The sequence below is a fragment of the Corythoichthys intestinalis genome, chromosome 7, assembly GCF_030265065.1.
Source record: "Corythoichthys intestinalis isolate RoL2023-P3 chromosome 7, ASM3026506v1, whole genome shotgun sequence".
NCBI lineage: Eukaryota > Metazoa > Chordata > Actinopteri > Syngnathiformes > Syngnathidae > Corythoichthys > Corythoichthys intestinalis.
Genome location: NC_080401.1, coordinates 13,907,165 through 13,931,010, shown reverse-complemented (window position 1 = coordinate 13,931,010; position 23,846 = coordinate 13,907,165). Strand labels below are relative to the sequence as shown.

Sequence of the window (23,846 nt, the reverse complement as noted above, 5' to 3'; positions counted from 1 at the left end):
TAGTATCCTAAAGTGTGAGAAACCTTGGTAAATGAAAATGGGTGAAATGAAAACAAAACACTTTATTCTCTATTGGTTGGTGTTAGATCCAAAATCCTGAGGCCACGACCAACAATTTAATTTAAACGACTGACGACATGGACAAGCCCTCTCCCTGCTTATATGTACTGTGTCTCAGCAGCACATTGATTCGATTATGTTTTAATACACAGAGGTGTTAAAGGCAAAGGAGCCTTGAATAGAAAATAAGTCGAAAGCAAGTTATGCGTTACATGACTAATGCATTATAGCAAGCCATTAAAAGGAAAGCTGTCTCTCATATTGGATTTCATTACGTTAGGAGCACCTAATATTGCAGTCAGTGAGTGTATATTTAAACAAAGCAATCCCTTCACTTATTAAATATCACTTGGCTATTTGTCACCGCATTGGCTCCAAGTTAAATAAGGATAGAGTATGTTCTTCTAAATGTGGAATGTTACCATAAAAAAAAGTTCAGAAATTATATATAATCCATTTCTGCTACAAAATGCAAATACATATGTAACATCAAAAGAATGAAGTTGTGATATTGCAAGAAAAATAGAGTATGTAAAAAGATCACGTTAAAATTTTGTTGTGTGATTTCACGGATGAAAAAAAAACATTTATGGCTGGGTGAAACTTTCATTCAATTTATTGCCAGCCATTGACAACGAGTCTTATAAACTGGGAGAGCCAACTGTGAATGCTCATCCATAGACATGGCTCATCTTTCAGCACCATTGACGGCGCCAGACGTCAAATTCATTTTGACTGGGAAGGCTGGCAGAGATCATTCACTTAACAGCTAATGAGGTAATATCTGTTCACTAATTCTTGAAATTATTTTAAAAGTATTTTACGTAAGCATGACGACTATAAAGGATGACTCATTGATAAAGGAGTTGATGCCGGGGCATCCCTCTGACTGCGTGCCCAAAATAAGAAGTGCGTCAGAGCTAATAGGAGGACCTGAATGTTGATGATGACCTTCTGCAATGACACCAACTCTTTGGGCCCACGCTGAGCTCCAGGCTGGAAAATCCCTCCAGGGTGAGATGCTGAGAGGTCCAAATAAGATCCCAGTCAAAGGGAGGGTGGGGTTGTTAGTAGGGCCAGGGGCAATGCTTTTGCCGCAAGCCCAGACAAGCTCCAGTGAAGGCCTGAGATGACACTGACAACAGGAAATGGGAGCAGGAATGTTCACCTTCTGGAAATGTCTCTAAACATTTTCCCTGGAAAAGAGATTTTTTTTTGTTTTGTTTTTGGAAGCACTGGTTGTTTCCTGCCTTCAAAGTAGGAACAAAGCGCACAGATGATTTGTGGCCAGCTGCCTTTATTTAGCCATACCTCAAGCCTCAGATCAACTCAAAATGAGTAGAGAGCTTCGCTTGGGACGCGTCGTCGAGGTCGCTGAGGTTATCATCTGTCATTAGCCGGAGACCACGCCTGATGCACTCTGGCCGCAGGAAATCACTTGTTGCACTATTATTGTTATGTACGAACCATGCGCTCAACATGTGACAGACATCATTTAAATAAATTAAAAAAAAATCATCCAGACAACCCTGGAGGGGCATAAATGAAGATATATACTTCCTGGATACTTATAGCAAGTAATCCAAATTCTATTTGAGATGTGGCAAAACATCTGCTTTTAAAAAGGCCTAAAATGCACTCCAACTTGTACAAGTGAACTTAAAGAGCATATGACACAAGAAAAAAAGTCTTAAATGGCATTATTATGTGAATTAGAATCATATTTTGAGACGATTCAACTATATACAACAATTTAGCAAAGCACAGATGACGAGAAATTAGTCTTTTAATCGGCCGGTTAGCCACGCCTACCATTATAGGGCTTTAGCGTCCCCAACAGGTGGATGACGTCAGCGGTAGACTGGGCTTATCGGTTTTACTATTCAGCCCATTGAGGGGGAATTATTCAGAACGAGGAAAACGCGACGAAGAGAGCCGCAAAATGTCATTGTTTCAGTCTCTCTACTCCAATATTTTTACAGGATATTCTTTTAATCCAAGTATTTTTCAACCAATAGCTATATAAATGGGTTGAGAAGGACCAGTCAGCCCGTCGAGGGGGAACTATTCACAACGAGGAAAACGCGATGAAGAGAGCGGCAAAATGTCATTGTTTCTGTCTCTTTACTTCAATATTTTTACAGGATATTCTTTTTATCTAAGTATTTTCCCCAATTGTTAAATAAATGGCATGGTCATGACAAATAACAGTTTTGTGCTGAATGGAATATGAAATAATAAAAAGGCATTCATTCAGGACGACATGGCAAAATTACTCCATTATGGTCAAAACTGTCGACTTCACCTTTACTGTGGCACCTCCCGAACGATATTTTATGACACCTAAATCGGACATATGTCATTTCCCTTCCCCGGCTTCAGAGAATGTAAACAAACCAGAAGGCGTGACAGCTAGCCGACATGCTAACCCGAACCGAGTGATGTTTCAAAGTCTTCGAAGCGGAAAATCATACATAACTATCCTGGATTATTTGACATGACGATTCGGTTGTCGATTGTCTCCGTGGATCGGCAAACCGCCCGGCGGAGAGCAATTTACAGTTCGTTCCCCGGAGGAGGGTGGCTGGAGTTGTTGTGCAGCTAGCTAACGTGCTGCTGCTAATGAGCATTAGGAGAGCTTTTTACATGCCTATCAGTGATCAAACGTAAGTAGTCCTTCATTTAAAGGAAGTTTGTAGTGTTTACTTTGTAATCGCTGTATTCGTATTTGACATAATACAAAACAAGATGTTTACTCACTTCCTCGTAAGTCCAATGGTCCCACAGTAAATATCCACGGTGAATGGGAACCTTTTGAAACTCCAAAAAGGCGCATACGCCTCTCCCTCATACAGAATGATTTTTCTGCAGCCGTTTGGCTGGCGTGATGCGAAAAATAAACGTATTAATCCGCAAAATCAGCTGAATCCTTCGTCCTCATACACAACAGTACACTGTAGCGTGAAGAGGACGTCTTCTACCGTACACTAGTGTTGTATCGGTCGCGAACGATTCGTTCTTTTTGAACGAATTGTTTTGGTGAACGAGACCGAACTAATCATCATCTGCACTGATTCGTTCTATGAAGGTGGTGCTTGTTCGCTGCGTGGGAGGGCGTTGAGCAAGCGGCAGCGTCTTCTGACATCCCACACGACCAATCAGACGCCAGCCTCATCGCGGGCAGGGGAGGGAGCGGAAACAGAATCAGGGCGTTTGTCACTCACGTCCACGTGTGGCCAATAAGCAGCCAGCGTGCAGGCAGGGGGGCAAGACTGAGTTTTGTCACTTCCCGTTCAGTGACTCGGTCCTCCGGTTCCTGACCTAGCTTGCTGCTAACTTGATTTTCCAGTAATGACTATGCGGTGAACGAATCAGAAAATGAAAGGAAATGACTTTGTCACATATTTGTTAACGTGGAGCCTATCAAATGCTGCTCAAACAGACAAAATCACCACACAAATCTAGCGAGCATTGTTTAGAGTAGTACTTTTCTCAACAAACTCGTGACTGCCTATGACGACATACTATCAAATTTACAGTAATTTAAAACACGGGTAGCTACGAGGCAAGCAAAAGCTGAGCTGCGGTCGCGTGACGGCAGTGAAGCGGGCAGAGAACTGTCACTATATGGAGGCTTCATGGCAGCGATATTTACCTCATATGTGCACAGAAAAAAAAAAAAAATTAGTATGATCACCATAATACTGATTTGCAATGAAACTGTATATACATGTCAATTTTTTCCCGAGTGTTTTTTTTTTTTTTTTCGTGTCAGCGTGTCGGGTGTTGGTTGGTTTGACAAATTATGTCAATCCGTCCATCATGTGCTACTCAAGCGCCCAAAACAACGCACGCAGACACGGGAGATGTCGCAATATGTCTACACTTTTCTTAACAGACTAATGAGAGTAGAAAGGCGACATCGTAAAGAGCTAAGAATTATTTCTCGTCAGCATTTGACGATCTGAGATGCGGGGACGACAGGGGAGCTGACCGGATTATTTTATTTATTAATACCAGTGCAAAAATTCAACACGATCATCTTAATACTGAAAAACAAAAATACAACAGAGCGAGATGTAAATATGATGTGTTGGTCGTTCCATATTCAGAAATTAAACTTTCGATGTATTTTTATTTTCGTGACAGCAAACATGCTGTATATGTGATTGTATGTGTGATCAAGAACCTGCTAAAGAAAGTCCGTGCGCCCCCGCCCCCTACTCCCCTCACAAAAGGAAAATGTTTAACAGTGTCCTAAATCGAAATGCAAGCACGAGCCATGACTTTGAGCCCATAGAACTAGGACAGACGACGCGGAAGTTCTCCCTCGCTTTTGCAGCAGCAGGAGGGAGACGAGGCTGTCTGTGAAAGCAGAATGATACCGCCTGTCACTCATTTCTGAAACTACGACGAGTGGTCAATGTGAAAGAGAGGGAGGGACCAAGCAATGTCACTTCCCGTTCAGTTATACTGCGAAGCGGTCTTTGGTGATTCGTTCGGCAACGTCACTTCCCGTTCAGTAACCGAACGATTCGTTTGGGCGGGGAGGGAGATGAGGGGGACGAACGATTCGTTGAACGATTTGTTTGAACGAATCGTTTTACTGAACGAACCGGAATGGATTCGTTTACTCAAGTGAACGACAAATCTCGTCACTACCGTACACGTCACAGCGCCCTCCTCCTCAATGCAAGACCGAAGCCGGAAGTCACTCATTTTCATGGCGCGGGATTCAAAAAACTAAATAAAAATAGCGATCACTTCCACACACATCCAAGCGGCCCATATCATTCAGGGGCATAAAATACCACGTGTATTATGAAATAAAAATGCTTTTTCGTGTCACGGGCACTTTAATGACCATAAACTTTTCTGTCCATCTGTTTTAAGACATTTGCATTATCTGTTTTTGTAAAATTCACAACAGGTGTTTGATCAACAGTTCATATAGTGATATGAACACACTAGGCAGTGTTCCCCAACCTTTTTTGCTCCACGGACCGGTGTGGCGTGGGCCTTTTTTTCCACGGACCGGCAATGTGTGGCAGAAAATGACAATAAATACAACAGGGCTTAAAATTAATATTAAGTGCAGGGAAAATGTCACTCACCATACGCTGAATCAACTTTTTAAAAAAATTTTAACAGCGGCTTCTTCTAAAACTTGACGGCAAATATCCGTGGTCGCAAGGATAATGAGGTTTCTTGGCTTTCGCAATATGGTTGGCCATGAGGTATGATGCGTTCAGTGGATTCACTTTTGTTGCCATGTTTTCTAGCTTTTAGCCGCATATTATGCAGAATGGACTTGGTTGTAGGCTCATCTTCTGGCTCGGCAGGTGGCCTTTTCCCCATAAAAAAGCTGTCCAAAAGATGTTGCCGCCCGAGACACACAGACAACAGCAACTAAAGTTACCGTTTACTTTGACTGGTGCTGGGCTGCTATTGGTGTGCAAATACACCAGTAATGGCGTACCGCACGCATGCTTTTAGAACGTGACGTCGCAGCGTAAAGCAAGAGAGGGATATTATAGACCCACCCTCACATAGAAACAATGGTAATTCTGCTACTTTTCTCCGGTAATCTTTCAAAAACGTGTGCCGATCACACATTGCTTTTTTGGAACATGTAGAAACGACTTTAGACATTACGACATATGAAAGATGTTTCTTCATACTGTTCCCGAAACCAAAATTCGGAGGAAAAAATGTGAAGAATTAATCAACTTGCGCGGCCGTTTTAACGCCAGCCAGGTGAAGCCATTCACATTTCATATGCAGTAAACATTTTGTTGGGTTGGTATGGTCTTTCAGAGGACAGAGGTAAGCCATTTTGATATTTTTAACTTATTTTTTAGCGAGGTAAGCCATTTTGATATTTTTAACTTATTTTTTAGCGTGACGTTGTGCCACTTCTGTTCGACAACGAATGACCTGAAAAGAATTAAACTGGTATCTGACTGCCAGTTACCTTTTCTGTTGTTAAAAAAAACAACTTTAGTAAGGGGGGAGTGTAATTAATTATAGAATTAAGATTTGTTATCAATGAAAAAAAATTAAGTGTTCGTTGGCCATCACTGACTAGTATTTGCGATCGCTACACAAAACTAAATTACCCCCAAGAACGGTCAGAGACGTAGGACAACCAGAGGATATAATATATAACAAAGACAGGGCTGGTGGTAAAGGATAGCTTGTTGAAACAGGAGAATGTCATTGTTAGCCGCGTTCATAAGAAAACTAAGGCTATGCTTAGGTCGGCTCGTTTTTTTCCGTCTTTTTCAGCCCTTGACACTCAAGCCATCTATTTAACTGAACATTTTTATGTTCTTCCACATCTTTACCAAATTACCAGTGAATATGGCACCAGGGACATAATTTTCGGAGAGAATTGGTAGGTTTAGCTCTGTAAACATCTTCTCCGTACACGATATCCATTAATTTCCTATCAGGGACAAACAGTGGCGTGTCCCCCCTTAGCAACAGTAGCTAACGTCATGAATATTAATGAGCGGAAGTGACGTGTTGCTTGCGGTACGCCATTGCGGCCAAACACTATATGGCGACCTACACAAAGCTTCACTCGGATTAGTCTATAGCAGACATGTCCAAAGTCCGGCCCGGGGGCCAAATGCGGCCCGTGAACAAATTTCATCCGGCCCCAGCCTGTCATAAAATCAATAAAGTCTGGCCCGCACACAGACTTAATGTGAAAGATTTAATTGATGCTTATAAAACAATTATCAACTGCTGTGAAGCCATATGCTTGCATGTGAAACTCTAGTTTCTGTGGACTCTTATCTAATCTTCACTACCTTTCGTCCCAGCTACAGCTAAGTTCAAGGTCTTTGGAAAATTCCCAAGTCGAGCTGTAATAAGTTTCACTTCTGTTTCACAGTAAGCATCCAGTTTTGAGGAACACCACCAAATTAGAAGCAGTTAGAGCTGACTCACTGTGAACTAATCAATTATCGCGCACCAAATACCCACTGTTATGACGTTTCTGACCATGTGACTTTGTAAATAAAAAGGCTGCGCACGCTTCGACAGGTGGGAAGACTTTAGCGAGGCCTAGCTTGGCATCTGCCAAAACCCCGTGTGCACGTTAAAACCTTGAGACTCGAGTGGTTTCTGACTGCAAATGGTTTTATCCTCGATGAGGTGGGAGGTTTTTCTCTTTGTGACTGTCATTTGAATAGAACATTCTGGGTGTTTTATTTCCTGACACTTAATAAATTGGTCAGCAGTACTGCTACCAGCATATGAAGTAGCTTACACACTAAATGCTGCTCCTCATTTACCCACTAAAAGGCAGCAGCGCTCAAAGCAACATTACCCCATGTGACCGTTTACTCCCAATTTCCAAAACGGCGACAATCAGCATAAAAAAGAAAGTCGACTGCGACAGCCAACGCTTCAAGGATAGGTGGAAATTGGACTTTCTTCTCTAAAATACATAACTGTGTCTGCCTCATTTGCTGCTTTTAAAGAGTTCAATGTGAGGCGATATTACTAAACAAGGCATGCTGACATGAACGACAAGATTACAGGGAAGATATGTAGCGATAAATTGAAGCAACTTGAAGTTAGTTTAATTTTACAGAAGCAGTATTTCGCAAGAGCCCGAGATTCGAAAGAGTATGCCACAAAGGCTAGTTGCGAGATTGTTGAAATTATTTTAAAACATAATAAAGCAAATGTGACACACAGAATGGCTTGCTAAAATTTGCTTAAATATATTGGTCTACATAAAGGACGTCAGCCAAGGTCGGCCCCCCAGATTTTTACCACACCAAATCTGGCCCCCTTTGCAAAAAGTTTGGACACCCCTGGTCTATAGAGTAGGCAGGGATAGTGATGTATCAAGGTAACAGCCACAGGCCAGATTGTGGTCGTTAACAAATCATTTATCTGCGCCACTGACCGGTACCAGTCTGCGGCCCGGTGGTTGGGGATCACTGCACTAGAGCACTCAGAAAGCAGACCTAAGCCTAAGCAGACAAATCCAAAGAATCACCATATTTTTGACCTCTGCTTTTACCAACCTTCAAATTTGAATAAGTTAATCAGTTATGCTCTTGCGCAAATCCTTTCCCTACCGGTCGTCATTATACCAACATTTTTTCACCCATTTCATATACAAACATATATGTAAGTTTGATAATCCTTTTATTCGTTCTTTAGTTATCTTGAACGCAAACATCAAGTGAACAGAACATACAACCTCTGCCTTCCGTAGCTTTCACAGAGCGGCAGAAGTAATAAAAATGAGACGCCAAAAAAAGTTCTGCAATGATTTTACTTGGTCTTTTTTTATTGATCACAAAGAACATGTTATTTGCACAGTGGGAGTGCCGACTTTTAGAAGATGTCAACTAGGGATGTCCCGTTCCGATCACGTGATTGGAAATCAGGCTGCTCGTGCCATTTTTCAGAGGATCGGAGTCGGGTGAAACGGATTGGGTTTCTAATTAAAAGTATATATGTTTTTCTGCTTCATGTTTGTACAGCACCACACCTTCCCTCCTGCTAAGCAGTGCGGCCAAACTGTCCAGTGCAGTTTGCTTTTAGTACTAAAAGCTAACAATGATATTGACAGGTTTATAGCTTTGATCATGCCAGAGAAGTCTAGTCGCTCTTCGATCAAAGGCACAAATGCGTCAATCATTGTTAAATTGGTAGCCCAGTCGTAAGTGTGCTGTGGCAACTCATTGTGTAAGTGAGAGGCTGTTCTCAGCAGCGTGAGTGGATTTGCGTGGACTCGCACAATGGAGCATTTAATAAAGACAAGTATTTTTCTACGTTATTCTTCTTTAAAAATAATTCACATTATGTAGGCGGCGCAGTGGGACAGTAACATGTATGGAACTTTTGTTATTAAACCCCCCCCTCGGTATTAGATCGGGACTATCAGCAGATTCTCAAAATCAGGTGACTCAGACTCGGGTGCAGAAATATGCCATCCGGACATCCCTAGTGTCAACACCAATTCTAACGACTTGATGGAAATACATGACCAACAAGGTGAGGAAAGATTTCCCTTCACCTCTGTGAACTCACTGCCTCACTTGGACTCTATGCAAGTGGACTATAACAACTAAAAGTAATCCTGTCGTTTTCTGGAGCTGTACCAAAATAAAATGGGTTTTTCTGTCATCCATACTGCACAATGATTTGTAGATGCTCTTACCTGGTGGATGTAATAATCCTCATTCACTCATTCAGTGACAACCACCAAATCATAATTCACTGGCTGCCATTGATGGAAATAGAGGTCCAATCCATTTCAGCTGGGAGGCCTGACAGTGTTCATTTGATGGATTAGTTTTAGAACAACCAATACTAAAAAGCTAGATCAAAAGTCCACTTAAAGGGATTGTTTGGCCTGCGATGCCACCACATTGCATCACACATACAGCTCTACAGGAGACTTTGAAGTCTTTGGAGGGTGGGGGACACTTCATCATCTGAGCCTAGGGAAGAGTCTGATGAAGAGGATCATACTTATAAAGGTAAAGGAAACCAAGATGAGCATGAGCCACAGCAACCAGTTGACAGACTTCTTGGCATGTTGCTCCAAACGTTCCGACTCAGTCTTCAACTTCTCAAAGTTGAGGTCGGCCTGATGCATCGACTGGCCCAAGGTCTGCATGGTGGTGGTGGAGGAGTAAACAGTTAAGTAAATAACATGCCCCTTGGAAAAATGCACGAACATTTTCTAAACTCTTGCTTTGGAGATCTGAGTGACACATACAATGAAATGAATTGAATACTTGTCTGCTACTGCTCCCTAGTGGCAGAAGCAGCAACTGAATCCCTGATGAGTTCTTGTGACTATTCTGCACATGTACCTGATTATCCTGTTTGATGATGCTCTGGGCAGCCAGTGTGTTGTTTTTTAAGTTCCTAGCCAGGTTGAGCATATCTTCAGCGATCTTCTCTTGCAGGTTGTGTTGGTGCTGCAAGATGGCGTCCAACTCTGCGGCTGACTGGCGTTCGTCAAGAGGAAGACCTCTGAGGTGCCATAGTTAAAAACATTTCGTGTCAGCTTTCATTCTAAAATGGAATTATTTCAATCTCTAAAAGCCAAATTAAATGCTTTACCTTCTGTTTCGCAAATCTGTTTCTGTGGAAAAGAGGGGAGGAAAGAATGTATCATCTAAATAAAGTTAAGATTATTTTAGAACCGGTTTCAAAATAATCAAGTCTCACCTTTGTTTGAAAAACCCTGTAATAAGAAAGAGGTAAAATGAGCATCGTTGTTCATTTTGAATCAATTTTAAAATAATAAAGAAAGTGTTTTTTCCCCAAGACAATTGTTTTCATAACTTAAATTTTAAAAACAAAACAGTGGACAGAAAGAAAATACAGTCTGTCTGGGATGCAGGTATCATTTTTTTTTTTAAACCAAATGTTGTACTAAATACTCCATCAATTGGTGGTGCTTGCCACAAAGCAGTCATTCCTACCGTGCCAAGCAGCTCATCCCTCATCTCCCCTGTACATCGGGCTTTTGACTGTATGTGAACAGTTTTAGTAGCAGCCATCCTCTCGTTGGCAATTGTGGGTGTTCGGCCAGGGGCGAGGAACTGATTGGCTAGCGCCTTTTCAGTTGGTGACGACTGCAGCAAGATAATGGAAGTCGTATTTTCCAATGACAAAAAAAATTGATCAGAAACTTTGAGAACTGTGATGAAACGGCGTCACTCACCAGCTTCTCTGCTTCTAGAAGGCCTTTCAGAAAATCCACCTTTCGTGTGTATTCTGTCAGCACTTCTGGTGTGGGTTTGCTGGCGTAAACAGTAGTGATAAAAAAGAACTTTATGAAATAAATGCTTAGGATATGTTTTTGCAACCTTTTGCGACTTGATTTTGATTTTAACTTCTGAAACCCATATCTAAATTGTTTTATTTTTCAGCTAAAACCTCGTCAATTAAATTGCCTGTGCTCGATCGGTTGGAACAAAGATCAGGACCCAAAGCAACCCTTGAGGTGTAAGGGATATCACAATCATTGTTGTTAATAACGGCGTTATTTTTTTCAGTAGTGAGTAATCTAATTAATTACTTTTCTCATCTTGGCAACACTGTTACCGTTACTGAGGATGTAAAGGCGTGTGTTACTATGAGTTACTACGTTGGTTGAATGACACGAAAAAAGTCAGAGACAGAGAGAAGAGCGGGAGTGGGGAGGAGGGAAGGGAGTTGTGACACCGTTGCAAACGCAATGCTAGTTGGCTCCAATAACACCTGACTGTAGCAGATACCCTACAAACTACACCCACATGATGCTACGGTAGATATCACATGTATATAGAACTAGATGCGAAATGACAGACTCGCCAGTGTTAGTAAACAGCCACCATCTTAAAGCAGTAGACTTCTCAGGAAGGCTCTGCTGTAGAAAAACTTCCTAGCAAACTTAAGTAACTTTTTATCCTAAAATGGCAAAATCTTGACTTGTGGCGTCAATCTTGGCGTCTATCTTTAAATGATGAAACAGTTTTAAAAATTTCACATGTTGAAAGTTGACTGAAGGGAACTAACGCAATAACGGGAGCAATTTTAACAACTTTAATGGTTGATTCACAACATTAAATGACTTTCAAAAATAGCAAAGCCATTATCATTACCATTTTTTTTTTTTTTTTGGGAATGAAAAAAAAAAAAAAAGAAAAAAGATGAAAGGCAACACCAGTTACTTTCCCAAGTAACTACCGGTAATTACTCTTACATTTAGGTAACCGAATTACTAACTCAATTACATTTTGGGAGAATTTATTTGTAACTGTAATTAATTACTTTTTAAAAGTAAGATTAACAACACTGACCACAACATAGGTGCAGCAACAATCCAGAAAACCAACAGTCAGCAAATACAATTTGGCCGTAAGTGCTCAACTGAAAACACCGCAAACTTCTCTTGGCACGAGCTCATATAAACTTAGACTTATGCAAACTTAAGCAGAATAGCGTGCTGTTGTCTGACGAGTCCACATTTCAAATTGATGTTGAAATTTGAAAATTTTGCATGTCGATTCCTCCGGACAAAAGAGGAAAAGAACCATCCAGACTGATAAGGAAGTAAAGTTCAGGAGTCAGCATCTGTGATGGTATGGGGCTGTGTTAGTGATAATGGCATGAGTAACTTTCACATCTGTGATGGCCTCATTAATGCCGAAAGGTACATAAAGGTTTTGGAGAAACCTATGTTGCCATCCAAGCATAGTATTTTTCATGAAAACCCCTGAGTGTTTCTGCAAGACAATGCCAAGCCACATTCTGCACGTGATACAATAGCGTGGCTTCGTAGTAAAAGTGTGGGTACGGGAGTGGCCTGCCTGCAGTCTAGACCTGTCACTGAAAGTTTTTGGCGCAAACTGTAAAATTCAACAACCGAGACCCCAGACTATTAGTTGAAGCTGTACATCAAGAAAAAATGGGAAAGAATTCCACCTACAAAGCTTCAATAATTATTGTCCTCAGTTCCCAAACATTTATTGTATGTTCTTAAAAGGTGATGTCCCTGTCCCAGCTTTTTTTTATTTGAATGGTTTGTAGCAATAAAAGTCAAAGTTATTGATTATTAGTTGAGGAAAAAAACAAAGATGATCAACTCGAACATTAAATATAGTGACATGGTACTATATTCAATTAAATATAGGTTGAACATGATTTGCAAATGAAATCATTGTAGCCTAATCCATTTTTGTTTACACAACAGCCAAACTTCATTGGAATTGGGATTGTAAAATTTGAACAAAGGACCCCTAAATTACACCTTTTATTGCTTCAAGTCCAGTGCAGTAGATTTTTGCCCATCATCTTTTTCGTAACACCACTTGAAAAAAAAAAAAAAAAAAACCTACTCAATTTTACTGAAATTAGTATACATTAATTTTAGCACCAAATAAAATACAATCTGGAAAATTTATAATTCCTGATCAAATCTGCACATTCTAACGTACAGGTGTCAAACCGATTCCTGAAAGGACCAAGTGGGTGCTGGATTTTGTTCCAACCGATACAACGCAGGGAGTTTAACCAATGAACTTCTTGCTGAAACAAGCAGCACCTGACAAAGTTTAACTGATTACACATGTAAAAGATCTAATTGGTGAAAAGGTGTCCTCTCCATTGGTTGGAAAGCAAACCTGCACCCATTTGGCCCTTTCTGGAATCGGTTTGACACCTGTGTTCTGACATGATTCATTTAGTATGAATAGAGTACAGTGGGATAGGGTCACCTCATGCTTTTCCTCAGAGCCACCAGCATCTCCTCCAAGGCACCAACATACTTGAAAAGGACAAAAAGATTTTTTAAAATAGCATTTGACAGAAGAACTGTTTACTTCTGACAGTATTAATACCAATTTTTTATATTTATTTATACCTATTGTATTGAACTTGATTAGTCATTGCAGGTGTTCCTAATATCTGTCTGTTTAGTGTATTTCATTGTGATGGATGGCAGAAATCATGTGTCTGTTCAAATTTTATACAGATTAATACCAACAGGACAAGTGAACACAAACTGGAACGAATATTCGCGCCAAGAAATGTCTGTCAATGGTTCAGTAATTGAAATCGGTAGGTTACTATGACTGTTTCTGTGACGACGTGGCTAACAGACTCTGCTGCTAAGAGTCAAAAGCTAACAACAGCCATGCTAACCTTTGCAAACTACGTCTTAACAAAAAATACTAATTGTGTTTCATCTTCATCCCTCAAAGTGTGACTTTACCTTCTCCAGCCTCCATTCGGTCTCACCCCGTTTTTCCGAAGCTATTGACTCACAGCGGGACAATAACCGGACGAAGTTGATTTCCAATCTTGAAGCCATGACAGAAGACGACGCGGGCGTCGCGCGAAAATGACGTCACATAAAAAGCGGCCCAATTTATTAAAAAACAAACAAAAAATACATTTCGTGCTTCTGATACCAAATACAACTAAGTATGTTCATTTATATTGGCACGTTAATTTGTGGCAATAATGCGTTATTTTTGTTTATAACAAAAAAGCTTGAAATCGAAGAATTTTGTCCCTAAAACTTGACACTTTGCAAGGTAAATTTCATCACCTCGTGCATGTGTCACCAGTAAATTTGCACCCCCCCCATTCATAGTTCATATACATCTTGTTTCTGATAAAGCTCAGTTATTAGCAATGATGCACAAATGTTATATAGCAAAAATGAGCAGAAATGTGAATAGTGATTACCTCATTGAGGCTGATATAAATGCACTTTATACGGTAAGTTGATAACTATTACTGCAATTTGAAACGATATTGTTCATCTTTATTGGCACTGGCCCCACCTATTATTTGAATGGCCCCTAAAGTGCCCGTTCCCATTTTAGCACAAAGCATGGCAATTGGTGAATCCTTTTCTGAAGTGAGATGTTTCTAGATTGTTAAATATTAATGCTTTTTGTTTAAAATGACTTTTCCAAAAATTGCTTAAAATTATCGTGCCATGTATTGTATTCTTACTTGCACACTGTGTGATCAAGTACTAATTATTACAATTTACAAACTTTACTAGTTCATCTTTGACATTGCCAAGCAAAGATGTTTTTACTGCAACATGCAGGATAATCTGCATATTGCCTTGAACAAAACAAACACTTAACAAAGATGGCAGCCACGCCTGGTCCTTGAGGGTTTGTTGAGAGAAATGGTGGAGGAAATGTTTTGTATTCATAAATGTGTCCTCAGTTGATGTTGAAATAATGTTCCTATTGCTTGTTATTATTGACATATTATCTTTTCGCCACAAGATGGCAGGATGGGACTTAATTGTCTAAAGTGCTACTTTTATTACTTCTTTGTGTTTGACTTTGATTACTTTGATTTGTGGGATTGCCTGTGAAGACAGCAATGAGAGAGGATGTATCCGCATGTCAATGGAAATTAAACACGCCAAGTTTTGGCTAAAAGACAACTTATTCTCCGTCAATTCTTCCTACGAATGCAACGTTGAGCTGCAACCACCTCAACAGGGTTACATGTGGCCCCTTCTTGGCCCGTTTTAGAGAAATCCCAGAACACCAACTGATAAAGATTACATTTATCCACTTAACAGTGCTTATCTAATGGGTACCTTAAAAAAAAAAAAAAAAAAAAAAAACACCCTTTAAAAGATGTTTTAAGTACTTCTGGTGAAGGCTTCACATTGGTAACTGGCCTTAGAATAGTAGATTTAAAAATTTGAGATTTAACCAGCCTCAGTATCACTGGGTCTACTCACCTTTGTTAAATTTGAAAGTTGATGGTAGAATAGTTGTGACTGAGTATGCAGGCATCATTGATCTTTTTAGCAGACGAAAGAATGTCCACATTAGGTTTTAGAAGGGCAATGATGATTGACTCGATTGAAACACACAGCAAGAGTGGCAGATGTTACAAGCATCATGTTCTGTATTGTCACGTTAACTACTAATATCCATTACACTCGATGCCATTCAGTTCCAACATATGTAACACATGACACATCTTTGTCAAGTTAAAGGCAAACATTATTCATCAGCAGTCAGAGAGGAACATAAGTATTAAAACAAATTGGCCAACCCACTTCTCATTTTGAAATGAAGCAACGTTGATTGCAGAAAAATCTTGGCGTGGTTCTTTTCTCTTGGCGTGGTGTGCGTTCTCTCTCTATTCTTATTTTAAGGAAAAAGTGGCGTGTGCTGCTCGCGTCTTCCGTTGCTCTGTGAGGGCAATGATTTCCTAACTGATGGTTGTTGTCCAGCAGGTCAAGTGTAATAAGACACTTGCACAATCAATCAAAATGAACACATTTCACGGTTATGTACAAATCAAGAACAGCGAGACATCTACCCCCCATTAAAAAACAACAACCAAAAGAAAAAAAAAAAAAAAACACAGGAAAGCATTTAATACAGGTGAGGAATCATTCCCTGCTGGGGCCATTTGCCATGTCGCTTACCCTTTTGAGAGTTGCGGTGTGTTGGAGCCCATCTCGGCTTACTTTGGGCGAATAATACTTGAATTTATTTCCAGTCAATTACAGGATGAGCTTTTCGTGCCAAATATTTTCCGTCCTTTTATTATGTATTTAGCATTGCATGGCTGGCCAGATGAAATACTCTTGTGGAACATACATTAGGTTCCCCACCCCTGCATTAATAAGACAATAAAAAGAGGAGCTTTCTATTAATAAGGCACATGCTAGTACATATAAATTAGCATGGTGGTTTCACTTTTTCATTCAGAGAACTAAGAAATGACAAAGTGCAACTGGGAGCTTAAATTAGCACAAATGAGGAGGGGGGGGACAATTACTGGTCCACTAATAGGAGGCTAGCAACCCCTGACCTGAATGAACTATAAGGACGATATTGGAAAAAAATGCTTTAAAAAAAAAGGTGCATGACAACATGTCCAGTTAAATTTACTGTCACAGATTGTAATCTGTGTAACTCCCAAAACCCAACGTTTTGCTTCCTGTTCAGACATCATCGTCCATGTAAGGTATGTTTGGATCAGAAAAGCGTCTACAGTCCTCCGAAGCTAGCCTCTCTTTGCACTGGCAGGGAGGACACGCTGCTGCGGAGGAGATGGATGAGGAGGAAGAGGAAGGGAAAGAAGGGCAGGATGCGAAATGGGTATACAGGTCATGCTCGGAGGAGTCAACGTAGAGGGACTGGGTGCTGTCTTTGCGACGGCCCAGATGCTCCTTTCTTCTCAACCATTGAAAAGCACGCTTTCCATGAGAGCAGGAGGCCCGCCTTGGACCTGAGCTCACTGGCTGGTCGAGGATACCCGGAGGCAGTTTAACCGTGTCCGGGATGACAGGGTTGCGGCGTTGTAACGGGCGTTTGTAGCTAGCGTTAGAGAGTTCTGACATTGTAGAGGTTGAGCTGGAGACAGAGGAATACGAGCCACTAGGGGAGATTTCTCGCAGAGATGCACATCCAAATGATTGTCTCTGCACTGGCCTGCATCTCCTCTGCTGAGGGCCAAAGCCAACTGGAAGAAAGGGGAGAAAAAGCATAAAAATAGTTTCTTCAAAGTTCTTGAGCTTAGCAATAGAATGATTTTGGGAGGGTGAATAGGTGGAGAGGACCGTGCAATCATGGTTCATGCAATAAAAGATCTAGCAAGGAAAATATTCATGCAAATTTCAAATTAGATTTGATGCATTGAAAATTCCCAAAATTAATAATCTATTTATACAAAGACACACAATATTGAATATGTATCTAATGCGAGACTGATTTGGGCCATACTAAGATCTGTAGTGGTGTTAGAATATGAAAAAGTGGGAAAACCCACCAAGCCAGTGTATTCAATGTTATCTTGGTGAACCAAAACTACATTCATTGTAACTACCATCCTTGCAGTAAATTTTTTTTTTTTTTTTTTTAAAAGAAGGTCTCCAAGAAAAACAACTTTTGTATTCATCTCATTGAATCAGTAGTAGTCGATCTTTTCTACGCCCCACAAAAACCAGCCCTAAAGCACATTTCTTTTAAAGATTAATTAAATATATACCATATTTTTTGGACTATAAGTCACAGTTTTTTTTTTTTTTTTTATAGTTTGGCTGGGGGTGCGACTTATACTCTGGAGCGACTTATGTATGAAATTATTAACACATTATTATATCATTTTACATGTTATTTTGGTGTTTTGGAGTGACACTGATGGTTTGGTGAACTTGTTAGCATGTTCTTTATGCTATAGTTATCTGAATAACTCTTAATAGCAATGTTACGTTAACATACCGGCCACGTTGGCATTTCGTTGTTCATGAATCATGTAACATTATCATACTGTACACTTATTCAGCATGTTGTTCTCTTTTGTATTTTTATTTTAAATTGCCTTTCAAGATGACATATCTGTTCTATGTGTTGGATTTTATCAAGTAAATTTCCCCCCAAAATGTGACTTATACTTAGGTGCGACTTACTGGACTGTCTCAGAAAATTAGAATACACAATATTCTAATTTTCTGAGACAGTCCTGTACATTAATCCACCATTTAAAGCAGGGGTGTCCAAACTTTTTGCAAAGGGGACCAGATTTGGCGTGGTAAAAATGTGGGGGGCCGACCTTGGCTGACGTCCTTTACATAGAACAATATACAGGACTGTCTCAGAAAATTAGAATATTGTGTATTCTAATTTTCTGAGACAGTCCAGTATAGTCCAAAAAATACGGTATTTGGCGGAAAACACAGACAAGGGTGATAAAGCAGTTTCTGCTCTTGCACCCCTCTTTAAAATAAACTGCTGTATTTTAAGCCAAAAGAACAGCTGTGTTTGATAGAACAATATGTCTATATGCTGCCATAGCAGTTCCATGGCGCATTAAGGCCCCAAACTATTTTTAATGTATCCATTTTACCCTGGAGACCCCTGTTGTCAGACACTGCGCCACTGCTTTTGTTTCAATCCAGCCATAAAAAGAAGTAATTATATTTGTTATTCAAAATGTCTATTATTTTTAGCTTAGAATCATTAATTGATGTGTAATATTCAGTCAAAAAAAAAATAATTTTTTTTTAATTATTCACTCGCATATTTTACACTTCTAAACAGATTATGTCACAATGAAAAAAAATAGTGTATGTAAATAGGTCATAGATATCTACCTCATAACTATCACTTAATTGTATTTTTTTTTTTTTTTTGTTAGCCCTGCATTTTCCTGATATTTTACATGAATAATCGAACCAAACAAAGAAACATTTAAAAGGGTAAATATTTGTAAAAGAAAATCTCAACAAATCCTTGATGTATGCGATTTCTGCATCGCGAGCCTTGTTATATTACAGTGTTTCACCCATAAAATCTTCCAAAAGGTACGCGATAATATCTCGTTAAAACCATGGTATCTTTAATTATGCTCTCTTGTGCTCTCACCTCAAGTTTAGGGGTTTAAAATAGGTTTAGGGGTTTAAGTTTTTCATTAAAAAAAAAAAATGCCTTCCTTTTCAAAATCTTTCTTCCCCCAGAAAATTTAGATTTTAAGCTTTCCAATAATGTATCACACATGCATATAGGACAATTTTGAAATTTGGCCAAATTGGGGTTCTTAGAGCAGAACTTCAAGTCACCTAAGTGTTTTCCCCCATATAGATGACATCAAAACACAACACAAACACCTCATACAAATTCTTGCAGATTACAATCTAAACCAGTGGTGTCAAACTTATGGTCCGTGGGCTGAAAAACGCCTACCAGGAGGTCAAATGTGGGGGTTTTCTGCCTAACATGCATGTTTTAGTTCACTCATTCCCTATATTCAGAATCACATAATTTTATTTTGACACGGGTGCCGTACAACAGGAAGTGTTGAGGCTTGTGTGAGCTTGTCTTTGATGCGCACTTCGCATTTGTGCTTATTGCCATTAGCCATGTTTCTCTGTGCAAAAATGTCCAAGCAGTTTAAACATTTCATTTGATTCACAATGTGAAAAGTTCGGACCATGAGGACGTCGCACGGAGAGGCATTGTTGCTCTCGGACGCAGCAAGCATAAAGTGAGTGTGCCCCTGCAAAAGCAGTATATAACTTCAAAATATTGCTTGTTAGGCAATTTCATGCGCAGTTACATACGAGACTGTGAAGTTGCATGTTAAATGAAACATTTCTGTGACTGGGATTGTTGAGCTACATGTCGCTGTAATGCACTGCCTACAAATGTATTCTGAAGCATAGTAGGCAGGTGGACAAGTGCACTTTCATTCTAAAATGTTCTCACTTTAGTTTGCAGGGTGTAAGAAAAAGTACATGTTTTCATAATTTTAAAATGGATGAGAAAAATGAACCACAATTTAAAATTAGGTCTAAATCGTGCTGTTTTCTGATGATCAGATAAACCGATAATGGATTAGAATAGATAGATGGAACAAGTTGTTTTATAACTGTGAACCACTGAAATATGCACATATGTAAAAAAACAAAACAAAACAATGATTCATAGTATTGTTAAAATTCATTTTTGTTAGGTTTCTTGCATTGATTTAAAAAAGATTTGCAAAAAGATACATCAAGTAAATGTGAAAATAAATTTATGTGAAAATTGTACTAATTGTTTTTTGGGAAAAATTTTATTTATAACTTATTAGGTCCAAAATATACTAGCCCGATCCCGTGATTGCCATGAATGCGACAGGAACCAAAATGAGTTTGACACCCCTGATCTAAACCAAAGGATAGAGAGAGTGATGTAGCCAAAGAGGTACTATATGCCCACAAAAAACAAGCAATTCCACAATGTCACAGCCACGAGGTTACAATGGTTAAATTAAGATGTTATATTAGTAGCATAAAGTAGGGGAAAAAAGTATTTATGTAAACATCCCTTTCTACTGTAGACTTATCTTATTACTCTACATTGATTTTTAAAGGGATCCATGGATAGAAAGACTTGTAGGTCTTAAAAGATAAACATTATTAGGAGTTAAAATAATTGGATATTTAAACCCCTCTTGATGTTTTCGTTTTAATACAAGTTGTAAAATTCGTTTAATTAGCACGTCGCCATTGTTGTTGACATTGCAGGGCGGTGACGTCACATGATTACGCTGCCGGGCTTCCAGAGAATGACTCTAGTGACATAAACATGTAATCTGTTCAACCCTTTCAATTTGAACCAGAGCGGAACATTAATGGGCATGACAGCACTGTCTATATTTCAAAAAACGAGCAGCAAAAGCAAAATGAACAGGAAAGGCGAGACAAGACGAGAGCAGGAAAAAAATAAACTGTGTTCTTCCACAATGTGCTACACCAGTGAAACGTCCTACAAGAGGCGAATTTGACACCCAAAGTACTACCGTGCTCTCTCGGCTTGTTTCGTTTAGATGCATACAGACAGACCATAGTAAAGATGCCTTAAGAAAATACTTAAACATCGTAATATCAACGTAGGGTGGTTTAAATATGCTAAATGACTAATGTGGTGAACAGATCAACAATCTGCTTTAAAACTACCACGAGAAAACACAATGCTTAAAAGTATGAGAGGGGAAACACATGCAAAAAGTATTTTGAGGCTATGAAAAGTTCATAAAAGACTCAATAAAAACACAAACAGTAAGTACCCGCTGCTTTTAACTGATGAGTGCATGTGTTGGACGTCTCGCCGCGTAGAAGGAATTGCAGTAACCCGGTAGTATTTGTCGAGTGACAATCTAATCTACGTCATCCCCCAGAGCGTACATTGCAGGTATAAAAACATGGCGCCCTCCGTAGGTCACAACATGTACTAAGTAAATATTATAGATTTTTAAATCAATGGCAATATTTTATGTGTTTCTAATAACATACTCTAGTAAAAGAGAACAATTGTGGCTTATTAGAGCCTACAAGTCTTTATGTCTGGGATTCCCTTTAAGAAACTACCACTTCAAACCAACCAATCAAACAAAATGAGTCAATCATTGCCACATTTCCTCTTTGCAACTGTTATAACAGAATAACTTTTTCTTCCTTACTCTTGAACCATTATTAACAACAATATACATTTGAGCCTTCCCTAGGGCATCCCATTATTTTCTAAGGGGAAAGTTTAGCGCATGCATCTGTGCTACTCATGCATACACACAAACACAATTGCTTGTGGTCCAACCTGCTTTGTTATAGAGCAGACGGCACCGCTCCCATCACCATCACTGGTCCAGACCTGCACCACAAAAGACAGGAAGGGCCCAATCCCAGCGGCCCAGAGGTCTGGTCAGAAACCCACAAGAGAGAACCACAGAGCGGGAGGGAGAGAAAAGATGACAGGAAAGACAAAACAGAAGCTGACATAAAACTGACCGTCGTGCTCAGAGTTATGAGCAAAAGAACGCTGCTGCTCGTCCAAGAGGCTTTCAGAGCTCAGTGACGCTTCAGAGTCAAGGTTCTCTTGGTCTGAACCGGGCTGCTCCATCTCTGGTAATCGGCAGGCCAGATCCTCCCTGGATAAAAGTTCATATTAGCAGAACCAAGAAACAAGCAACAGATATTGGGGTAACTACCCCTTTGTGAAAGCCTTAGTTTTTGGTCTTCCGTCAATGAAGGCTGAAACGTTGGCAGTTCCATAATACTTACTTACATTTATGTTTTGTAATTTTCACCTTAAGTTTTTAGTTTACGTTGTCAAGATGACCATGCCCACTCTGTCATAGTAAAACAACTAATGTAAAACCCTTTCAATACTTTCAAGTATATATTTTTTATATATATTAGAGATGTGACCGAAAATTTGGCCCAAAAATAGCTAAAAATGCATTATCGGTTTTCCGTTTTGAAGACCGAAAGTTTACCACCGAATAGTGTGAAAAACTGAAGGATGCTTTATGCTTCTGCATTGCTGTGATGGTGGACCTACGCCGTTAACGCAGACCTGATTTGGACCCAACGCTGTACGTAGCCTGACGTGTGCCTCAAAAAAATCCTGACTATGCGTCATGTCAACGCGTTGTGACATGAACGTCACAGGACTGTGATTGGTCCGCACAGAACGTTGTTTAAAGTTCAGCACAAAAACACCACCATTTTCAAACATTCAAACATCTCACCAAACGTCTTCTGTGTCGCGTGCGCCTCAAATTTTGTATTAAATACATTTGTTGTGCAATATTGATGAGCTACAGCTCCAAATACAAGAGTTCCATCTCCGTTGCCACAGCAGTCTATGACCAGAGGAAAACAAAAGGAATTTGACAATAGTCCTCCAAAACGGTACAAAGACAAAGCCACACCCCTCTAAATGCTTGGTGGTGAATTACAGAGCAACGCGTTACCTTGACGCAGAACTTCGAATGCTCAATGACAACGTCGGGTCTACGCCGTCAATGGAACGCAGAAGCATAAATCAGCCAGCAGTTTGACGAAAACTTCAAAATTGCGGACATGTTGGCTGCCAGCCAGTAGTGTTAGTGAGTTAGCGTCAGCCAACGTGCTGCTTCTCGCCATGTTTTGATGACGTCATGACAAAGGACTAAGATTCTTCACACTATTTGGTAGTAACCTTTTGGTGTTCAAAACCGAAAATCGATGATGCATTTTTAGCTATTTTCGATGCCTAATTTTCGGTCACATCTCTAATATTTGTGTATGTGTGTGTAAACATATATTACATGCTGTAATTTTTTAATTATAAGGCGCGTCCGACTATAATATACACCAGAGGTTGCGCTTGACTTTTTCGTTGTCTGTCATTTTGACTGACAGGGTCATAAAAATCCGGTCGTAATCTATTTTTACCTGTCACTTAAATTTTTCAAATGTTAATAATGACATATTCAATAGCATTTAGTTTTCATTAATCTTTAATTAATATTCTGTCCCAACAAGCTTAACAGAGAATCCACACCGCGCCATCACACATCAAGCAGCTGTGCGTTATTAGCGCCTAGCTTGCCTTGAACACTGCTTTTTAGGAAGGGTCGGACTTGACAAGTCATTTTAAAAAAAAAGGGTTTGAGGATAAGCCTGAGAATGATCGGTTTTCGTCATTTCACGCACACACGTCAAGGCTTAAGTGTGTGCGTGTATGCGTCCATATAAACTTTGAAAATAAAACTAAACGTGGATTATTAATGTCTGTTATTTGTGTCCTCTTTTTAACGAGCAAAATATGATAATCCCTGGAATGACGGATGACAGCCAACATGTGTGGTCATTTGTTTTGATGCTTCTGCGCATGCGGGTCGTCTTGCTCAGTGCGTGTCGGACTGCGAATTAGTGCGCATGCGTAATACTTGAATGGTCTCAATGGACAAAGGCAGTCTGAACGGGCATGCCAAAAAAACAGATA

General features: G+C 39.8%; 2 protein-coding genes across 4 annotated transcripts in view; both read right to left on the bottom strand.

Annotated features, from left to right (window-relative positions):
* The window catches only part of use1 (unconventional SNARE in the ER 1 homolog (S. cerevisiae)), a 39,732-nt gene extending 25,757 nt beyond the window's left edge, over window positions 1-13,975 (bottom strand). For 2 of the 3 annotated variants that reach the window (XR_009063744.1, XR_009063743.1), the window contains exons 1-8: window positions 13,808-13,975; window positions 13,311-13,360; window positions 10,775-10,853; window positions 10,533-10,685; window positions 10,276-10,291; window positions 10,168-10,189; window positions 9,915-10,077; window positions 9,254-9,709 (exon numbers count right to left, since the gene is read on the bottom strand). Coding sequence is in view for 1 of the 3 variants with exons in the window: in XM_057840122.1 (XP_057696105.1) it covers window positions 9,527-9,709; window positions 9,915-10,077; window positions 10,168-10,189; window positions 10,276-10,291; window positions 10,533-10,685; window positions 10,775-10,853; window positions 13,311-13,360; window positions 13,808-13,906 (765 nt within the window). In the remaining 2 variants the exon portion in view is untranslated. Of the gene's footprint in view, window positions 1-8,017; window positions 9,710-9,914; window positions 10,078-10,167; window positions 10,190-10,275; window positions 10,292-10,532; window positions 10,686-10,774; window positions 10,854-13,310; window positions 13,361-13,807 lie in introns of those variants that run through there. The other variant, XM_057840122.1, reaches the window with a different exon arrangement.
* A 1,249-nt stretch (window positions 13,976-15,224) lies between these two features.
* The window catches only part of si:zfos-588f8.1, a 94,404-nt gene continuing 85,782 nt past the window's right edge, over window positions 15,225-23,846 (bottom strand). Inside the window, 3 exon segments of the mRNA XM_057840120.1 lie at window positions 15,225-16,631; window positions 16,634-17,058; window positions 21,863-22,002. Of these exon segments, the coding sequence (XP_057696103.1) occupies window positions 16,584-16,631; window positions 16,634-17,058; window positions 21,863-22,002 (613 nt within the window). The 3' untranslated portion in view covers window positions 15,225-16,583.